Below are 17,500 nucleotides of genomic sequence, written 5' to 3' on the forward strand. Positions count from 1 at the left end.
ACTAAAATCCCCTTAGTTTGAGCATAGTTAATAGATGTAGGCTGGTTATGAAACTCGACAAGTTTCTTTGTTTCATGTTTTTGTTCGCTTTTTTGGCCTTGACCCTGCACAAAACCCGACAAAAACTCGCTTTTTTCGGCAGGATAACCAATCAAAAGATTCGACTAATTTATTCGAAATTAACTTGCAAACCAAAAACAACAGATTGTGCAGGGTCACGGTCGGTTCAACATGTAATTGTGACTGTATTGTTCCTGCTTTTGCAATTCCCAGGGTTTCATAACCAGTCCCTAGATTAACTATGGTTTGAGAATCGCATTTACTCAACTAAACGCTGAGGCGTTTACTACATTTATTACATATTATTCGAGGGCGGCGATTATTTCAAAATCATATTTCTTAAATCACTGACAACACTTACGGTAGATCATCTGCTAATATTGCATGTATTTAAAACGGAAACTTGATAAAAGTTTTAATGTCTCGCATTTTTCCTGAAATAGAATAGGAATTGTTTGGCTTGTGATCAACGTTCAGAGAATTATACGTGTTCTTGTTTTTTTCCCCCCTCACAATCCTCGAATAAACGCTGCATTCTTCTGATTGGGTGCAGCGTTTATTCGGGGGTGGAGTATAATGGTACTTTTCCTTCCATCTGCGGCGTTTAATCAAGTAACTACGGTATCCTAAAGATTAGAAAACTTTCTTTAGTTTTAAGTCTTGAAGCGGATAAAATAGGAATTCTGACGCCCAACAAAATCTTGAGTTTTCGGTACTGTTCAGTTATCTCCTAGGTTTAACATATAGGACATTTGCATGATGACGTCACTTGACTACAAGTACCAGAATCCTTCAGGGTTTGCTTGTCTCATGCTAATTAGAGCTATTGTTATTTTTACCCCACTGAGAATACAAAATTTAAATAAGAAAAGAAAAACAAACTGAATTCTGGTATTTGTAATCAAATGATGCCATCGTGAAAGTTGCCTATTCTCCAATATACTACTAGGACGTCTGCAAAGCAATACCAATGATACCTTTTTTAATTCGCTCTGTACGTGTTCCCACATCTTGAAAATCCCACAAGCGTTGGTCCAGTTATGATTTATAGAAATTGTGTCCTCCTTTGAAAAGGAAATTACTAAGTAAGTATCAATGTTACTCCTTAAGTCTACTTGACAGGAAGGGTGACGAGCTCACTTTGTGACGTTTATTGCCAGCTTTTCCCGATGAAGGTGATCGTAAGTTAGGGAGAAGGGGTTGAGGATACTTTGTGACGTTTATCATGAAGAGCAGGCATCAAGTTCTCAAGCAATAGGCCATTTGCGAGGTCATGTCTGCCTCCTCTTCAAAGCGAATAGAAGTGCGAAGTTTTTGTGGTGGTAATTGGTCTACTTTACATGTGAATGAAAACTAATTGTCATAAGAAAAACTTCACACTTAGACTCGATTTGAAGAGGAGGCAGACATGACATCGGAAATGGCCTATTTTGAACATGTCAGATACAATACAATACAATACCAACTTTATTCATTCCATACAATGAAGGGGAGAGATAACAGCGGTTATCCCTATACGAGGGTATCCACCCGGATGTTATTGATCTAGAGTCGATTTTAATGAGGGAGGAAAACCAGAGCACCCAGAGAAAAACAAAGAAAAAGGTAATTAAAAAGCCATATAATAAACTAGCTTTTCCCGACGTACGTGATCGTAAGTTAGGGAGAAGGGGTTGAGGATACTTTGTGACATTTATCATGAAGAGCAGGCATCAAGTTCTCAAGCAATAGGCCATTTGCAAGATCATGTCTGCCTCCTCTTCAAAGCGAATAGAAGTGTGAAGTTTTTGTGGTGGTAATTGGTCTACTTAAAGGGACACTTTGTGTTGGATATCAAAATTAGGCGTGCAGCTAAATACTTGCATTTCTGGAAATAAGTGAATCAGCCAATCAAAAAATAACGCAAGCTGCTGGATGACATCAGGGAAATCTAGAGTAAGCAATGCAAACTGCTCCGGCAGGTGTAAAACACAGGTCACATTCCATAGGTCAGGGTACACATGTCAATGTGCTACAGACAAATAAACAACACCAAAAGTGTCTCCTAGCCCTAAACACTTTCCCAAAATGTTGTTTCAGGACTGGTCTAAGTGAAACGTTTGGCTTAGTTGTTCATCACTGGAGCACCGAGACTCCTAGTCTTGACCCGTGGAATGTGACCTGTGTTTTACACGCGCCTAAACTGCTTTGAATACAGCCTTACCAAATTCCACACTTGATGGTGCCAGCCACTGAAATGGAAAAATGGTACCTTTAAACCCAATGACCCCTGGGAGTGAGACTTAATAGATTTTACTCTGTCTCATGTCCAACAATTTTTCTCGCCAACTGCATGGGGGTGTCCTATGGCGCATGAGAAGTGAATAGGTTAAAGGGCAGCCACATTACAACCCAATTTGGGTGTTTTTTTTTTTGGTTCTAAAGAAACTGTAGTCTTGCATTGGTGGCATGGGGAGAGAAACACCAAAATTTGGTTTAATCACACTACTTGATAAAGGGAAATTAAACACTGTAAAAAAGATTTTTAAGTTGACATTTCAAGTGCTAGAACTTCATTGGGGGGAAGGGCTAATGATCAAAACCTCAGCTCACAATTTCTTCTTCCCTGATTCTTAATTTACTTTCATCAACTTGTTTAATAAAAATAATGTAATTTCTGACTAATAATTGAATAATTGAATGAATTAGTCAGATATTAATATTCTGTCGGCACAACTAGAGAGGCTCCAAAGGTATCAAGGGATCTGTTAGAACTATTTAGGATTTTTGGCAGGAGACTTTGGCGAATGCTCATCATAGGTCAGTCATTCTTCCTGTTTGCTTGCTTTTCTTTTAGTTTGATCAGTTTTTTAAAATGATCTTGACTACTAGTTTATAATAATAATTATTATTATTGTGTATTACGTTTAGTTGGTCCCTTTTCTCAAGTCTTGTGCTGCTGCATTAGACGAGGAAGACGTTTCCAAATAGTTTTTGGGTACAGTTTTGGTGGTTTTTTGTGTCTGCATAGCATAATTATTGTCTTCTCATAAGGCTGTAACCAGGATTGGTTTGCATTGTATGCCTGACTAATGCACCCTCAAAAAACTTTCATATTGAAACTCAAGCCAGTGTAGTCAGAATATTTTACCTCCATCCAGCTGTCACAGGGACATTATTTTTTTTGACAAGAATAGTTATTATTGATCTGGCCCCAGTTGTTCGAAGGGTGGGTAGCGCTATCCACTGGATAAATCACTATTCATTGGATAACTCAATTGGTTTTGCTAGTGTTTATCCGCTGTATAGTGGTTTATCCAGTGGATAGCGTTATCCACCTTTTGAACAACCGAGGCCTGATACGACATGTCTATTCCAGGGGTGGGGATCGAATAGACAAGCCGAACTAAAAAAAAACCGACTGCTATCCAGCTATGTAAGAAAACAATACCTTGGGACAAAAATGACTTCCCCCTCTCTCTGTATAACAGTGATTGGTTTTGATGCTTTTTCAAAGTCTGGAAATTGCACTTGGTCAGTCATGTCATCTGATAGTATATCATATGCCAGGTTACCTAGCCTGTCAGTCAAATATTTCTCCTGACCAGGGGGATAAAGAAGCCATTTCTTGCAGCCACAAATGTTTGCAGACCAACTGTATGACCTTCAAAAAAATTGTTTGAAAAGTGAGGGAGGGAGCGTGGTCCCGTGGTTTAAGGGCATTGGGTTTGCACATGGTTGCCATGGGTTCAAATCCTGTTCTAGCCTCTGGCTTGGATTTGTTTCTGGTTGACCTGGACTCAACTCTAATAATGATGCATTTTATTAAATAGCCAACTGGTTGTCTCCTTCCAGTCGGAGTTCATAACCCTGTCCCCATTAAACCTTTGACTCCCACGCCTGCCTGAACTGATTTTACTTGTCAATGGATGGTAACTGTTTGTCCCAACCGCAACCAGCCCCAGTTTCTTATCTGTGTTCATGTCACCGTTGTCACATGACGTTGAGCTAACAGACCCTTGGGTTTGACAATAACAGGTGCCTACCTTTGATGTCTAAATATATAGGGCCTCTAGGAGCCGCTATCAGTCTATTAGTGATCTCAGCCAGCCCACCCAACTCAAAAATGTATGAAGGCAGCAATATACCACAAAGGACAGACCATGTACTATACCATCAGGAAATCAGTGCCCTACATTAGGTGAAAAAGAATGCCAGTTCTTTAGGGGTGTGGCTCTTAATTAGACAATGGTTGCTAATTTAAAGTGCTACATGAACTATGATAAAAACATTCACTTCCCTTTTTCCTTCAGATTTTGAAAGCATGTTTGCTCGACACCTGAGTGGCAAAATTTTGAGTTTCGAATTTTATCCAAAGGCTGTTTGCTTTGAGTGCAAGTTTTGGATCTCACAGTCTACCATTGCTCATCTTCAAGACTGACCGATTGGACCTCAGAGGGTTGGATTGAGGATAAGATGACGTCAAAGACTTACTAGCTTAAAATTGCAGAATGTAACGCAGCTTAATATACATGCAAAACACCAGTTTATTTAAAGTCTGAAAGCTCAAAACTCCTGTGTTGCAAATTAATTTAGCCGCATGCAGAAGCATTGCAGTTTTAAACTAGTGAGTCTAAGTTTGACGTCATCTTATTCTCGAACCAGCTCAGTCAAGATTAATTTTATTACAGTTAGTAATGGCAGACCACTAATTAGGAAAATTTCAATCAACCAAATAAATAGTTGTTTTTTTTTTAACAAAGGCTTAAAACCTCGGTCTCTTAGTGCTCAGTTAACATAGTTTTGAAATACAAAGAAAAAGTAGAATTTAATTTTGGTCACAGTAGCACTTAAAAGGAAGATTTTCAGTAAAGAGTCCTGCAAAAAGGTTGAATGGATGTTTCCTTGAAGTAACATTTTCAATGGAAATCTGACATCACTTCAATAAAAAGGTGCATGGGCAACTTAAGTCCCAGTTCTCTGCTGTGTGTTTCAGTGAAAAACATGTAAAAACTCTCAGGAAATGAAAGGAAGAGGCAATTTTTTCACCGGATGGTAACCATTGCATTATTTTTTCGTAAACTGTAGCATGGAATTTCTATTTGGACAAAAAATGGAACTGATATTTTGAGAGCCAACCCCTTAAATTTATGTCCCACAAGTTTAGGAACACTGAAGGATTGTGGGATAGGGCATACAGTTTATCATCCTTATCAGGGAATACTAGTCTAAGAGAGTAACTAATTTTGCAGATGTCATTACAAATACAGCAATCTCTTCTTCGTGATTTAATGACCATGAATGTTGATATGGCCAGAATATTATTGAACCTCCTAACTCCTGTGTGAAAGGCGGATGCCCAATCAACTAATCTAACTGATTGGCAGTTGAATAAAAAAATATAATTCTATGCTCACTATAAAAATTACACCAGTCATGTACAGGTGAACAATGTCAATAGAAAAAGTTCCATGTCAAAATATTTACCTGAAAACATCTGCATGGAAAGGGGTCCTTAAAAGAAAATTAAAAATATATTGTGATTTTGTGGAAAACAGTACTATCATCTCTATGGGAAAAAAACCAGCCATGCAGTATGTATCATAGGATAATAATTAACCACAAATCCTCCAATTATCCAATTGTTAATATGACTGTTAACGATTCTGTATTAATTTTATTGTGTGGAGTGGACTCACCAGCTTCCTTTTGGGCCCATGTAGACAAAACGGTAATCATCTGTGACATCCATACGCTGATCCCAGAACTCATTAAGCCAGTCAGATTTAAAATAAATTGGCGTTTCATATGCCTTGTAACGAGGAAATGCCCTGAAAAACAAAAGAAAAGGCTCTTTGAGGCAACGCAGTCGAGCCTGTAGTAATCTGTATCGGTAAAGAGAAGAGGTATTTGTGTGGCACTGTGTTCCATTGCTAGATGCCTGCTCTATTACATGTGTAACTCAGTTTTCTTTGCGTGATTTCCAGGGATGTACAGTTACTGTACTGACATGTACCAGCAAGAAGAAGAAAGAAAAGCATGCAATCCAAATGTCCCCAAAAACACACCAAGGGGTTGTACCAGCAAATGTACACAACATTCGCAGCATGAAACAAAGGAATTTTATGCCACAGTTTCTTCGCTCAAGCATTAATTATATTTGACGCAGAATATAGTTTGACATTATTTTCATGTACATGTATTGAACTGCAGAATAGAATGAAATCAAAGATCATTGTGGTTAGTTGAGCCATTCTTACAACCCTTTCATTCCCACGATTGAAATGTTCATTCTCCTAACTAGTTCCATGGCTTTCTTTGTTGGGTAGTCATGAGAATTTGATGTTATATCAAGATCACACCTCTTAAGCTGATAATAATTATTCATTCTCAATACCTGTCTGACTGACATAATTCATTGAATTGTGAGGAGAATTTACATAACGATCACTCCTGAGAGAAAAAAAGGGCTGCAAATGATAGCCGACAAAAATCCAGGCTTTCCAACTTTGAATTATTTGTATTTTACTTACTTACAAAAATGCCAGTCTTTGAGGTACAGAATCTCAGTCTTGTTCGTTTCACCTTAAATGAAATATATTAAATAAATAAGTTTTCAACAATTTCTGTACTGAAAACTATTTCTAGCCCTGTTGCTGTCCTTTTAATTAAAGGATGCATTATAAGGTGCCCTTTCAGTTGCTTTTACTTAAACTTACAATCACATTTAGTGAATCTATTATGTACTGTTTAAAAAAAGAGCAGCAGTGTTTTACTGTAAGACCCAATAAAACATGTGTTGCAAGTTTTTTGAACAGCTTTAAAAACATTCCACAAAAAGCTTGTCCCTTGGGAGTCCGAACAAAGGTTCATATTGTGAGAGGAAGATATCAGCATGCAAAAAAAAAAAAAAACAAGGCAAGCCTATTCATTATAAAAAGAATTTTAATGAGGAGTGTTTTATTGGATTTATAGCTCAAGCACATGACATTTTATCAAGTGATAGGCTGTTAGGTTCATGAATTATTAATGAGTTTTTGAAAGGGCCAATCCACTTGAGCTTAATTTAATAGATTTACCATCACCTAGAATGGAATTGCCTGTTTCATCACACTAAAGCCAGCAAACAGTAATAATAATTATAAGAGCTCTGCTTATGCAGGGACATTCTAACTTAAGGTAAAGAAGGCCAAGATAACCCAGAAAAATGCTAAAGGATTGTGCTAAAAAGACTATACATAAGCAGTTAGGCAAAACATCATCTTCCTTTATATAACAAAAGTTGCAAAAAATAACAAATTTAATATTGAACAAAAGGGAGATCAGAAACACCAAAAACAGAAGATGTGAGGAAACAAATCTTTAGCAAGTATACTTTGACAACTGTCCATCCAATAATCACAGAATTCTGCCACAGACATATCCTGTTTCACTTGACTGTTGTACTTAGCTTGACCACAGTTTGCAACAGGTGCAATGGAGTGACCTGTAGTTTGAAAACACAGAACTTCAATGAAAGAAAATACTACAGGACACCCATACTTTGGGCTCAACAAGTCTACCACTCATATACAGTAGTGATATTTTTTTTCTCTGACAGCTTCGTGAGCCACTTTGATACAATTTCAGTGAATTACTGTGTTTTCTGTATTTTCACTACTGGCCAAACTCAGCTCACGGAGCAGTCAGACAAGAAAGATTTAAAGACAACACTATGGCATGCATGCATGGGGACTGGTACCAGTATGTTGATTTTATTGAAAACTATTTGTAATTTCTACCTTTTAAAGCAAGTTTTCTAGTTTTTCTACATATTCTTTTATTTAAAACAACAGCTGTACACATTTTACCTTGAACTTGGGGGGCCTGTGATCAAAGGGCTCTCTGTTTTCAGGGGGTGGTGGAAGGGGAACATTATTTTTGCAAACTGCAGATTAGAGCTACATTGTAGCCATACTTGATACAAATACGTATCAGGTATTCTGTGTTGGGAAGATATTTATATCGGACAATAAAACATGAAGAATTACCGAATTGATTTGACAAGATTTCCAAATAAGGCCTTCCATTCATCACCCACTCCTTTCGACTTCGCCAATGTTCGGTGACCTCAGTGGAAAACACGCACAATTGATTTGCCTCAAGGTAGTCCCTGAAGAAATCTTCGTACGTGATAGCACCCACACGCTCTACGTCATCCATAGAAAGAATTTTATCCTTGGAGCAGTGCAGCCGTTTCAGAGTTGCTGTCAAGAAGTCTCGCCCATGGTCATCTCGATACAAAGGGTCACATAACTCACCTCAAGTGAGATGTATCTGATTGCACGATTCAGTTTTGTTGCACGAAACAACTACAGTGGGTCTACAGTAACAGTATTCTTCGTTCTTACAAAGCGACAGCTATAATAGTTCATTGTTAATTGCTTGGTTGCGAGTTGGCTAAGTGCGATCTTTTTAGTGGTGAGAAAACCGGATGTGGCAAAAACGCATGCTAGCTCCCCACTAGAGCACTAATAACATAGTACGCCATATATAATAACACAAAGAGTATCCTACACATATGTGCATTTACCTACACTCCTATGCATTGGCTTACACTCAAATGCATTCACCTACATTCATACGCACTCACCTACATTCTCATGCATTTACCTACACTTCTATGCATTCACCTACATTCACACGCACTCACATACATTCCCATGCACTTGCCTACACTCCTGTGAATATAAGTGCAGGATACTCTTTGTGTTATTATATATGGTGTACTATGTCATTGATGCTTTAAGATGTGGAGATCTTTTGATTGAGTTTACTTTTTAAGATGCCACGAAAGGTCTGTTTTATCCTTTATATTCCTATTTTTATATGTAGAGCTTTTAGTTTAATAGAAATCGCTTCTCACAAGGTAGGACCGTGACCGTAAACTGAATTCAGCAAATTTTGTAGTACCTTAGAATTCACAGGTGTATGAAAACTGCAGACTGTCTAAAATAGCCCGGCTAAACATAGGCAGCCCAAGCTCGCGTCACTACAGACAGCCGTTGAGAGTTTAAACGAGTTATGAGACTTTGTATGGGAAATAAAATACAGTCGATTATGAAGGCTAAAAAATGCTCAGTTTAACGTTCATTGTCAGACACCGAAAATTCATTGAGGAAAACGAAAAGCATACGATTTTAGGGTAACTAGATTAGTAATAGAATGGCTGTACTCGAAGTCTTAAAACGTCCCATGTTAAAAGAGAAGAAAAGAAAACTTGCCAGCATAGGCAACTGAAGACAGATGTCCATTGTCCATTGAAATCATGTCATAAACATTTTACAGAGGAAGTCAGCACCAATTAGGGAACCAAAGCTCGACACAAGAGAGGATGAAGCAGAACAAAGGGCAGTTATGCTAAGTACTGATGAAAGTGACAAGAACACTGATGAAACTATGGAGAAATCAATACCCCATTTACCCCTCCAGGAGCTGGACAATTCAGAGGGTTACTTTTCAGCCCATGACTTGATTGAGTACCAGTGGCCTCCCGATCGGTCAGGGGAGTTCTACCTGCTGAGGCATCAAGTCTGTCAGTTTTTGGAAATTGAATCTCTGGAGGAAGAATACCCAGGTATGCTTAATTAAGTATCCAAGGCTCATTTGTTGTAGTTTTAAAAAGTGATGAATAGATAGTGTAAAGAACTTTGAAAACAAGGGCCTTTTTATATTGTGGTAAAATATTGGCGTTTCAAGGATAAGGAGAGTGTAAGCCCTTTGTTACGATTCAGTCTGAAGAAGGGCTAAAGCTTGAAACATCAGCTTACAAATCTCAACTAAATGGTCACTTTTCTTCTATCATCTTGTTTGTTTTATTGTTGATGAAAAAGAAAAACTGCATTTCACACTGTTAGAATGTATAGAACATGTCTCTTTGTAGTGTCTGCTAAATCAGCGAGCCAGCAACCCATGCAAGCCATGCGAATTTCGCATTTAAGTCTAAGCACCCATTTCAAATAGCGCTGATAAACTGTTATTAAGTCTAAGCACCCATTTTAAAACGGTTAGCTTTCAATAACTGTGTGACTCGCATGTTGACTCGCATGGCTCGCAATGTTGGCTCGCATGACTCGCCATGTTGGCTTGCATGACTCGCAGCCATGGCTCACATGACTCGCAGCCATGGCTCACATGACTCGCAGCCATGGCTCACATGACTCGCAGCCATGGCTCACACAACTCACAGTCATGGCTCGCATGACTCGCAGCCATGGCTCGCATGGCTCGCAGCCATGGCTCGCATGGCTCGCAGTCATGGCTCACATGACTCGCAGCCATGGCTCACACAACTCACAGTCATGGCTCGCATGGCTCGCAGCCATGGCTCGCATGGCTCGCAGCCATGGCTCGCATGGCTCGCAGTCATGGCTCACATGACTCGCAGCCATGGCTCACAGCCATGGCTCGCATGGCTCGCAGTCATGGCTCACATGACTCGCAGCCATGGCTCGCATGGCTTGCAGCCATGGCTCGCATGGCTCGCAGTCATGGCTCACATGACTCGCAGCCATGGCTCACACAACTCACAGTCATGGCTCGCATGGCTCGCAGCCATGGCTCGCATGGCTCGCAGCCATGGCTCGCAGTCATGGCTCACATGACTCGCAGCCATGGCTCGCATGGCTCGCAGCCATGGCTCGCATGGCTCGCAGCCATGGCTCGCATGGCTCGCTCAAGTAAAATTGGCTCGCAGCATGGCTCGCAGCCATGGCTCGCATGGCTTGCAGTCATGGCTCACATGACTCGCAGCCGTGGCTCGCATGGCTCGCAACCATGGCTCACATAGCTCGCAGCCATGGCTCACATGACTCGCAGCCCTGGCTCACACAACTCACAGTCATGGCTCGCATGGCTCGCAGCCATGGCTCCCATGACTCGCAGCCATGGCTCACATGACTCGCAGCCATGGCTCACACAACTCACAGTCATGGCTCGCATGACTCGCAGCCATGGCTCGCATGGCTCGCAGCCATGGCTCGCATGGCTCGCAGCCATGGCTCGCATGGCTCGCAGTCATGGCTCACATGACTCACAGCCATGGCTCGCATGGCTCGCAGCCATGGCTCACATGGCTCGCAGCCATGGCTCACATGACTCGCAGCCCTGGCTCACACAACTCACAGTCATGGCTCGCATGGCTCGCAGCCATGGCTCGCATGACTCGCAGCCATGGCTCACATGACTCGCAGCCATGGCTCACACAACTCCCAGTCATGGCTCGCATGGCTCGCAGCCATGGCTCGCATGGCTCGCAGCCATGGCTTGCATGGCTCGCAGTCATGGCTCACATGACTCGCAGCCATGGCTCGCATGGCTCGCTGGCTCACACATTAGTACAACTCTCTCCTGTATGGCAAAGTCCTGGTCCTTCAACAAGAACCTTAAACCAGCACCAGAAAAGACTGATGCCAGCCCTAACCAAACACTATTTTTTGTTATTAATTTAGTTATTTCTTTATTTCAGAGCTTGAGAGTCACATTGTAACTGAGGAAGAGTGTCTTTATCTCAAAGAGAAGGGAATCATACAGAATGATGAAAATCAAGGTACTGTAACCCAATTTAGTTAAGAAACCTATTATGGTCACACTGTCTATCAAAGAAGGGGTTTACACTGTATTAACAACATGTTGCACCATTGTGTTCTGTGTGAAGGGACTCTGGTTTATAGAGGTGTTGAGTTTATGTTTTTGTTTCAAGTAAAATTGGACTTCTTGTGCACTTGTAAGTTGCATTTGCTTTTAAAATTTGTGTTCCATGAACTGTACTTTACATTAACTACAGCTGTACATCTTTATTATTTTCACATTATCAGAATTGGAAGCATTCAAGACAGAAGACATCTGCCAAGTTATGATTGATGGTTTTCCACCAAAATTCCAAGTACACTGCAAAGTCACCTCAAAGATGTTTCTTTTTTTTTGTCACCTATTTTTATAATAAAAATAATAATTATTGTTGTTCTCATTAACTTTTGTTTTGTACTTTTTTTATTAGGAGTATATCAGAGTAAGTCATGTTAAAGAACGTAAAAGGCTTCTTAAGAAAGCTGAAGAGGAAAAGGTATGTTAGACAAAGTGTGTAAAACAATAATTATTATGTGAAAAAATGAAATAAAATAATTATGTGAATTTAAACTTTGTAACTATTTCTTTGACAACTGTACAGTACCAAAGAAAAATTATTGTAAGATAAGCATTATGGAGAGATTAATAAATAGCTGCTTCAAGCATACCTAATTTATTTATTTATTTATGAAATCAGCTACAGTGTAGATGATCGTGAGGGAATGTGGGTTAATTAAAATCCCATCTAAGACTTGGTTGATAGACACAACAAATTTTGTTGTATTTCTCCCAATATTTCAAATGTCCGAGAAGTCACTCTTCATAGAGAAATTGTTATGTGACTACTTACATGTAATAAACATGTTTTTGGTTTTCCTGCGTTTTCTTTTCCAGAAAGCATTAGAAACAAGAAAAGTTGCCAACTACATAAAACGGGCTATCAAAGATGCAGCAGAATTCAATGCACAATTAGCTCAGCAAAGAAGGGAAGAAAGGTGCTCCTACTTTGATATGCAGACTCAAGTAAGCTCTTCGAAATTATTAGTTCATTGAGCCTTTAATACTGCTGCCATCATTGCAGATAAATGTAATGTCTTTGCTTTTTTGCAAAACATTTCTATAATATTTTTAAAACTAAAATGTTTGTTAATTTTATTACGTTGAGACTGCTTTATTATTGTTGTTAGAACGAGTTTCAATCGATTGTCATAGAACCAAAACCAAAATAATTACTTTGGCCAATCAAAAAGGATGGAGACAATCCATTAAACCAATAAAAACTAGAAAATTAGTAATTAGTCATGTAGCCGACACAAAGTGCGGGAAAATGTGCACACGCAAGCCATGATTGGTTTCACCTCTGATGGGTTGAAAAAATGGTGTGAGAATTTTGAACCAATTAATGAGTGAAGTAATGCAAAAGCTTTAAGCAACAATTATTGGCTAATTCCTTTCGACACTCAATTGAAAACCGCTCTATTATTATGAAATGCATGATAATTAGATGTAATTGTTCCTTTCCCTTCGTCTCAACTTCTACGGTACTGTATACATATTAATAATACACTTTATTATTCCACTATTATGCCATTTTACCATATTTGGTCAAGAGAGCGTGCAAAATATGATACGGTAATACACTGTAGTGTCCTGGTTTGACCGGTTTAGAACAGAGCAAATACGGACGGAATGGGAGTTTTTCAATCGTTTTCAACATGATGCAAAGCCTGAAAATTTAGTTTGTCATTGCTTGTCACTCGTCATTTCTTTTATGCAATCAAATAAAGTACATGTGGCTGGCTTTTTGTGCTGTTTACATCGTTCGCAAGCGCCCTGAAGGAGATAGATGATACATTTTGTTAAAAACAGCCTTACCAAATAAAATTGAAGCAAAATAACACCTTTCTGTAGTGGAATAATAAATCTCTTATTCGATGGTTTAACATATTATAATACCTGTGGACATTTTGCTCATTGCTCATATTTTTCCTCGCCCCTGCGGGGCTTGGGAAAATACTACGCAACTTGCAAAAGATCTGCATGTATTATAAGTTAAACCGTCAAATAAGATGTATTTATTGTCTCCAGTATTGCTTAATAATTACTTTCACTCTTCAATTTAATATACAGTAGACAGATAAGATCATTTCCTGAAATGACCCAAATCCTAACCCCTAGTTTTATTGTTGTAAATGGGTACCGGTAGTTGGCAATGAGAACTGAAGGAACACACTTTGTGTTCTCTATCATAATTGAGTTTACATCTAATTACATGTCGCTGTAAGTTCTTAATTGAAGAAAAAACCCATTTCTCTTCGTAAACATGTTGGTTGCATTATGTAATAAATATTAGTTTTCTGATATTTACCCCTTGATTGTGAAACCTTGTCACTTAATAACTACTAGTAGTCATTTGGTAACTCCTCTAAGTTGCCTTTCAGATTATCCATATTCCATCAAACAAGACAACAAGATTACCAAAACACTGCACCAAGCCAAGTCTATACCCAGTAGCTCTTTTACCAGGACAATTCCAGGAATACTTCAAATGGTCAGTAGATAATAATGAAACTTGTTGTATTGTTAAGTAGAAGAGCAATTTAATTATTTGCTTGTGTTTTTGCCATGGTTCTAGTATTGTACCATAGTCTTGCTAACAGGTGCATCAATAATAAACAACAACTATTCACCACTACGATGGACTGGCATCCCATCCAGGGGGGAGTAAAAATACTCCTAGTTGCTTAATGCCACAGAAACCAGGATAAGCTGCGGCTCTGATGGGCCACTTTGCTTGTATACAGACTTTTTTTTAAATTCACCACTACAATGTAGCTACCGACACTGAGGTGAATTAGTTGTTTTAGTATAATACTAAAACAGTGAGATAATAATTAGCACAAAAAGATGATTGTAACTCATTTATTCCTGCAAAGATTACAACATTTTTGGGCCCAAATTCCGCACAAATTGTTCAGAGGTGAATAGCAAAGGATATCCAGAGTTTAAGTAGCCAATCAGCGCACACATTCAACGCTATAGATCCACTGTCTTAGTATATACTAATTATTGTTATATACGTAGACTTTCACTCAACAAAATGAGCACTGTGATTGGTTGATTCTTGGTCACTTGCCCCTGGTCAAATTCAAATGTACATGTATTCCCGACAAGGATACAATTCCACAGTTGTTGCCTGCTCTGGATGTTTTGCTATGATTGTTGAAGGAAAAGTCTACATACATGTATATAACTAAGCACTTAATGTCTGGTCCCTCGAGTAACTACTTAGTTAGTTTTGTTTTCCTTCAAAGAATATCAGTACCCTTGGGAAACAAAACTACAGCTGTGACTGTTTTCCCTCAGGACCATACATTATGTGTATATCATTACAGTCATGTATCTGGTTTTTTTTTATGTCATATAGATGACATGAGGCTTCATTTGGCAACTTGGAAATATATTTTTATTTCCTTGCATTTTTTTTTTCTCTGTTAGTTTCGCAACTGTTGGAAAGAAAATCTTCTTCCTAACAAGAACTTTCAAAGCAACACAAATTAAATTTTGGAAAGAATGATGTTTAAAAATTATTACTGTGAAGAAAATATGCAGTTAATGTGAATAAGTACAGTTCTGACGTTTAGATACTTTTGGCTTTACGCATATCAAGGTACAGCCCAGAGGAACTGAAGAATTTGCCCTTAGGTACTGTGATGGATATGCCGAAGCCACCACAACCACCTGCACCGTACATCCCATCCCAACACCAAGAATCAGAAGAATCAGATGATATCTCCCTACCGGTCAGTCTCTTCAACCTCTTATTAAATTATACTGAAACAAAAGATTGTGTTTCTGATTGGTCGACGACAAAGGTTATAGAGTGCCATACGGAAGTAACGCCAGTGATTTCGTCGAATTTATAATAAAAAAATAAAAAATCATATGAACTTGCTTGTTTATTTTGATTTTTATGGTCACTTGTGATGTTTTGAAAGTTCACAAATTGCACTTGCCTGTAGTTCGTGCAATTTTGAGAACTACTGTGAGTCTTTCAAAACATCAATCGTGCCCATAGATCATGAAATTCTCTTGCATTCATATGATTTTCTATACTTACTGTATTTCATTTAATTAGTATTATAGTAGCTTTAGAGAATTAAGGACCATGTTCCACCATTTGTGCCAGTAGGTACTTAAAAGCATTGGATTACATTGCGAGGTAGGGACATTGAACCGTATGTGCACTGCAGGTTTATATTCCCGTAGCAGAACGGATAAAAGTTCACTGTTTCTTTACAAAAATGATTGGAACTGTTCCACGTTTTATCGGACCCGTGCCATTTTTCCTCTGTAGTGTAAACACGCCTTAAGACTCAAGGTCTTTAAATACATGTGTAACCGATGAGAAGATGTTGTGTTTTGTAATTTCGTCTGCCAAAATGTTAGACCTTTTAGACTTTTCATGGATGGGGAAAATCAACTGTACGTCCTAATATAACCCAGTCCCTTCTTCATAAGATGTTGTTGTTTACTAGAGAGACCCACACACATCGTTGGGAAAGAGAAGGTCTTTGAGTGTGTGGTGTTATAGTTTGGCCTTAGGCGACAACCATCTGGTAGGGGACACTCAGTCGTTTTTGAGTTGGCTGCTATCGCAGCTGTCTTCAGTTGCTCTCGACTCCTGGCCCTGTCCTACTTTCAACCATTGGCCTTGTGGTGCTTGTGAAAGCTTTTAGTGCAGGAAATATCTCCTTGCTTTCTTGTAAATCAGGAATCCTCAGCAGGTGAATCAGATGGAAAGAGTTCAGAGAACGAAGTTGAAGAACCTCCTCCTAAGAAAACACCTGGCAAGTACAAGGCAAGCGCATTATACATATATACTTGTAATATTATTATTATCTTTACAAAATGCTCGAAATTCGTAATAAAATCGCTCTCAGTTAGTGGTGAAAGCGTGCGCCCTCGTCACACCCTCAATTCCTGATCTCGGCCTTTTCATATGTTGATTAAGTTTGTTGGTTTTTAACTTTGCTCTTAGAGGATCATCCTTTTTTGTGGTTTCTCCAATTTTCCCTTCTCATCGACATTTGAATTCATCTTGTTCTTTTGGTTAACGAATTGGATTTGATTCACCGTCTCCATAATAATTAGTAAAGCACTTGTTGTCAGCTAGATATGCTTGGGGTAATTCTTTCCATTAACGGAAATGATAAATAAGTGCATGTGTGTTGTGTTTTTGCAAGTTCATGTATCTTCACATTTCAGAAAATTAATAAGAAAAGACGTCTTTTTAAAATCTGCATGTACAGCCTCCAAAACGCCCCAATGCCTTGTGTGGAATTTGCTTGAAAGGGTCAGAAGCAAACAAGAAAGGTTTCCCGGAGGATCTTATTCACTGCTCTCAGTGTGAAAATAGTGGTAGGTTAACCGTACAGTTAGTAACACCCCGGTATGTGAGACTCTCAGACTCTCCCCCCCCCCCCGCAATGTTTCTGCCCCCCCCCCCTCCCCTCAATAAAAAGTGAGCGCAAATATACTGTTGTTGATACGCCCCTCGGAGTAGGACGTTTTCAGCCAATCTCTAGGGACACCATTAACAATAGAGAAATGTACGACTTCTGGTGGACGAACAAACGAAGCTAATGAGAGATCTTTTGTTTTCGTCCACCAACATGGCGGCGATGACGTCACGTGAAAACCTCCTATTTAAGCCCTGAGGTACTTGGTACTCGGAAAATGCCATCAACTAAAATAGTGAGGACACTCATTCATTCACTGACACCTTGCAACACATGCAACGATATTTTGGTTTCTGTTGCTGACGTTGTCGTCAAAATCTTAAATTTGGTGA

The 17,500-nt window shown here is 39.1% G+C and overlaps 2 protein-coding genes across 12 annotated transcripts in view; one reads left to right on the forward strand and one right to left on the reverse strand.

Annotated features, from left to right (window-relative positions):
* The window catches only part of LOC137984358 (2-oxoglutarate and iron-dependent oxygenase JMJD4-like), a 12,712-nt gene extending 3,976 nt beyond the window's left edge, over window positions 1-8,736 (reverse strand). The window contains exons 1-8 of one of the 5 annotated variants that reach the window (XM_068831522.1): window positions 8,672-8,736; window positions 7,415-7,525; window positions 6,573-6,624; window positions 5,739-5,870; window positions 5,527-5,553; window positions 3,491-3,703; window positions 2,264-2,291; window positions 1,038-1,124 (exon numbers count right to left, since the gene is read on the reverse strand). In XM_068831522.1, the coding sequence (XP_068687623.1) occupies window positions 1,038-1,124; window positions 2,264-2,291; window positions 3,491-3,703; window positions 5,527-5,553; window positions 5,739-5,870; window positions 6,573-6,624; window positions 7,415-7,525; window positions 8,672-8,687 (666 nt within the window). In that variant the 5' untranslated portion in view covers window positions 8,688-8,736. Of the gene's footprint in view, window positions 1-1,037; window positions 1,125-2,263; window positions 2,292-3,490; window positions 3,704-5,526; window positions 5,554-5,738; window positions 5,871-6,572; window positions 6,625-7,414; window positions 7,526-8,069; window positions 8,242-8,339; window positions 8,536-8,611 lie in introns of those variants that run through there. The other 4 variants (XM_068831523.1, XM_068831524.1, XM_068831520.1 and 1 more) reach the window with 4 other exon arrangements.
* Window positions 8,281-17,500, forward strand: part of LOC137984357 (PHD finger protein 10-like) — a 41,960-nt gene continuing 32,740 nt past the window's right edge. For 4 of the 7 annotated variants that reach the window (XM_068831514.1, XM_068831516.1, XM_068831513.1 and 1 more), the window contains exons 1-10: window positions 8,281-8,412; window positions 9,367-9,655; window positions 11,546-11,626; window positions 11,895-11,962; window positions 12,077-12,142; window positions 12,541-12,669; window positions 14,088-14,197; window positions 15,317-15,449; window positions 16,421-16,507; window positions 16,959-17,067. In XM_068831514.1, coding sequence (XP_068687615.1) covers window positions 8,350-8,412; window positions 9,367-9,655; window positions 11,546-11,626; window positions 11,895-11,962; window positions 12,077-12,142; window positions 12,541-12,669; window positions 14,088-14,197; window positions 15,317-15,449; window positions 16,421-16,507; window positions 16,959-17,067 — 1,135 coding nt within the window. In that variant the 5' untranslated portion in view covers window positions 8,281-8,349. Of the gene's footprint in view, window positions 8,413-8,730; window positions 8,876-9,366; window positions 9,656-11,545; window positions 11,627-11,894; window positions 11,963-12,076; window positions 12,143-12,540; window positions 12,670-14,087; window positions 14,198-15,316; window positions 15,450-16,420; window positions 16,508-16,958; window positions 17,068-17,500 lie in introns of those variants that run through there. The other 3 variants (XM_068831517.1, XM_068831518.1, XM_068831519.1) reach the window with 3 other exon arrangements.

The sequence above is a fragment of the Montipora foliosa genome, chromosome 14 (assembly GCF_036669935.1).
Source record: "Montipora foliosa isolate CH-2021 chromosome 14, ASM3666993v2, whole genome shotgun sequence".
NCBI classification, from domain to species: Eukaryota; Metazoa; Cnidaria; class Anthozoa; order Scleractinia; family Acroporidae; genus Montipora; species Montipora foliosa.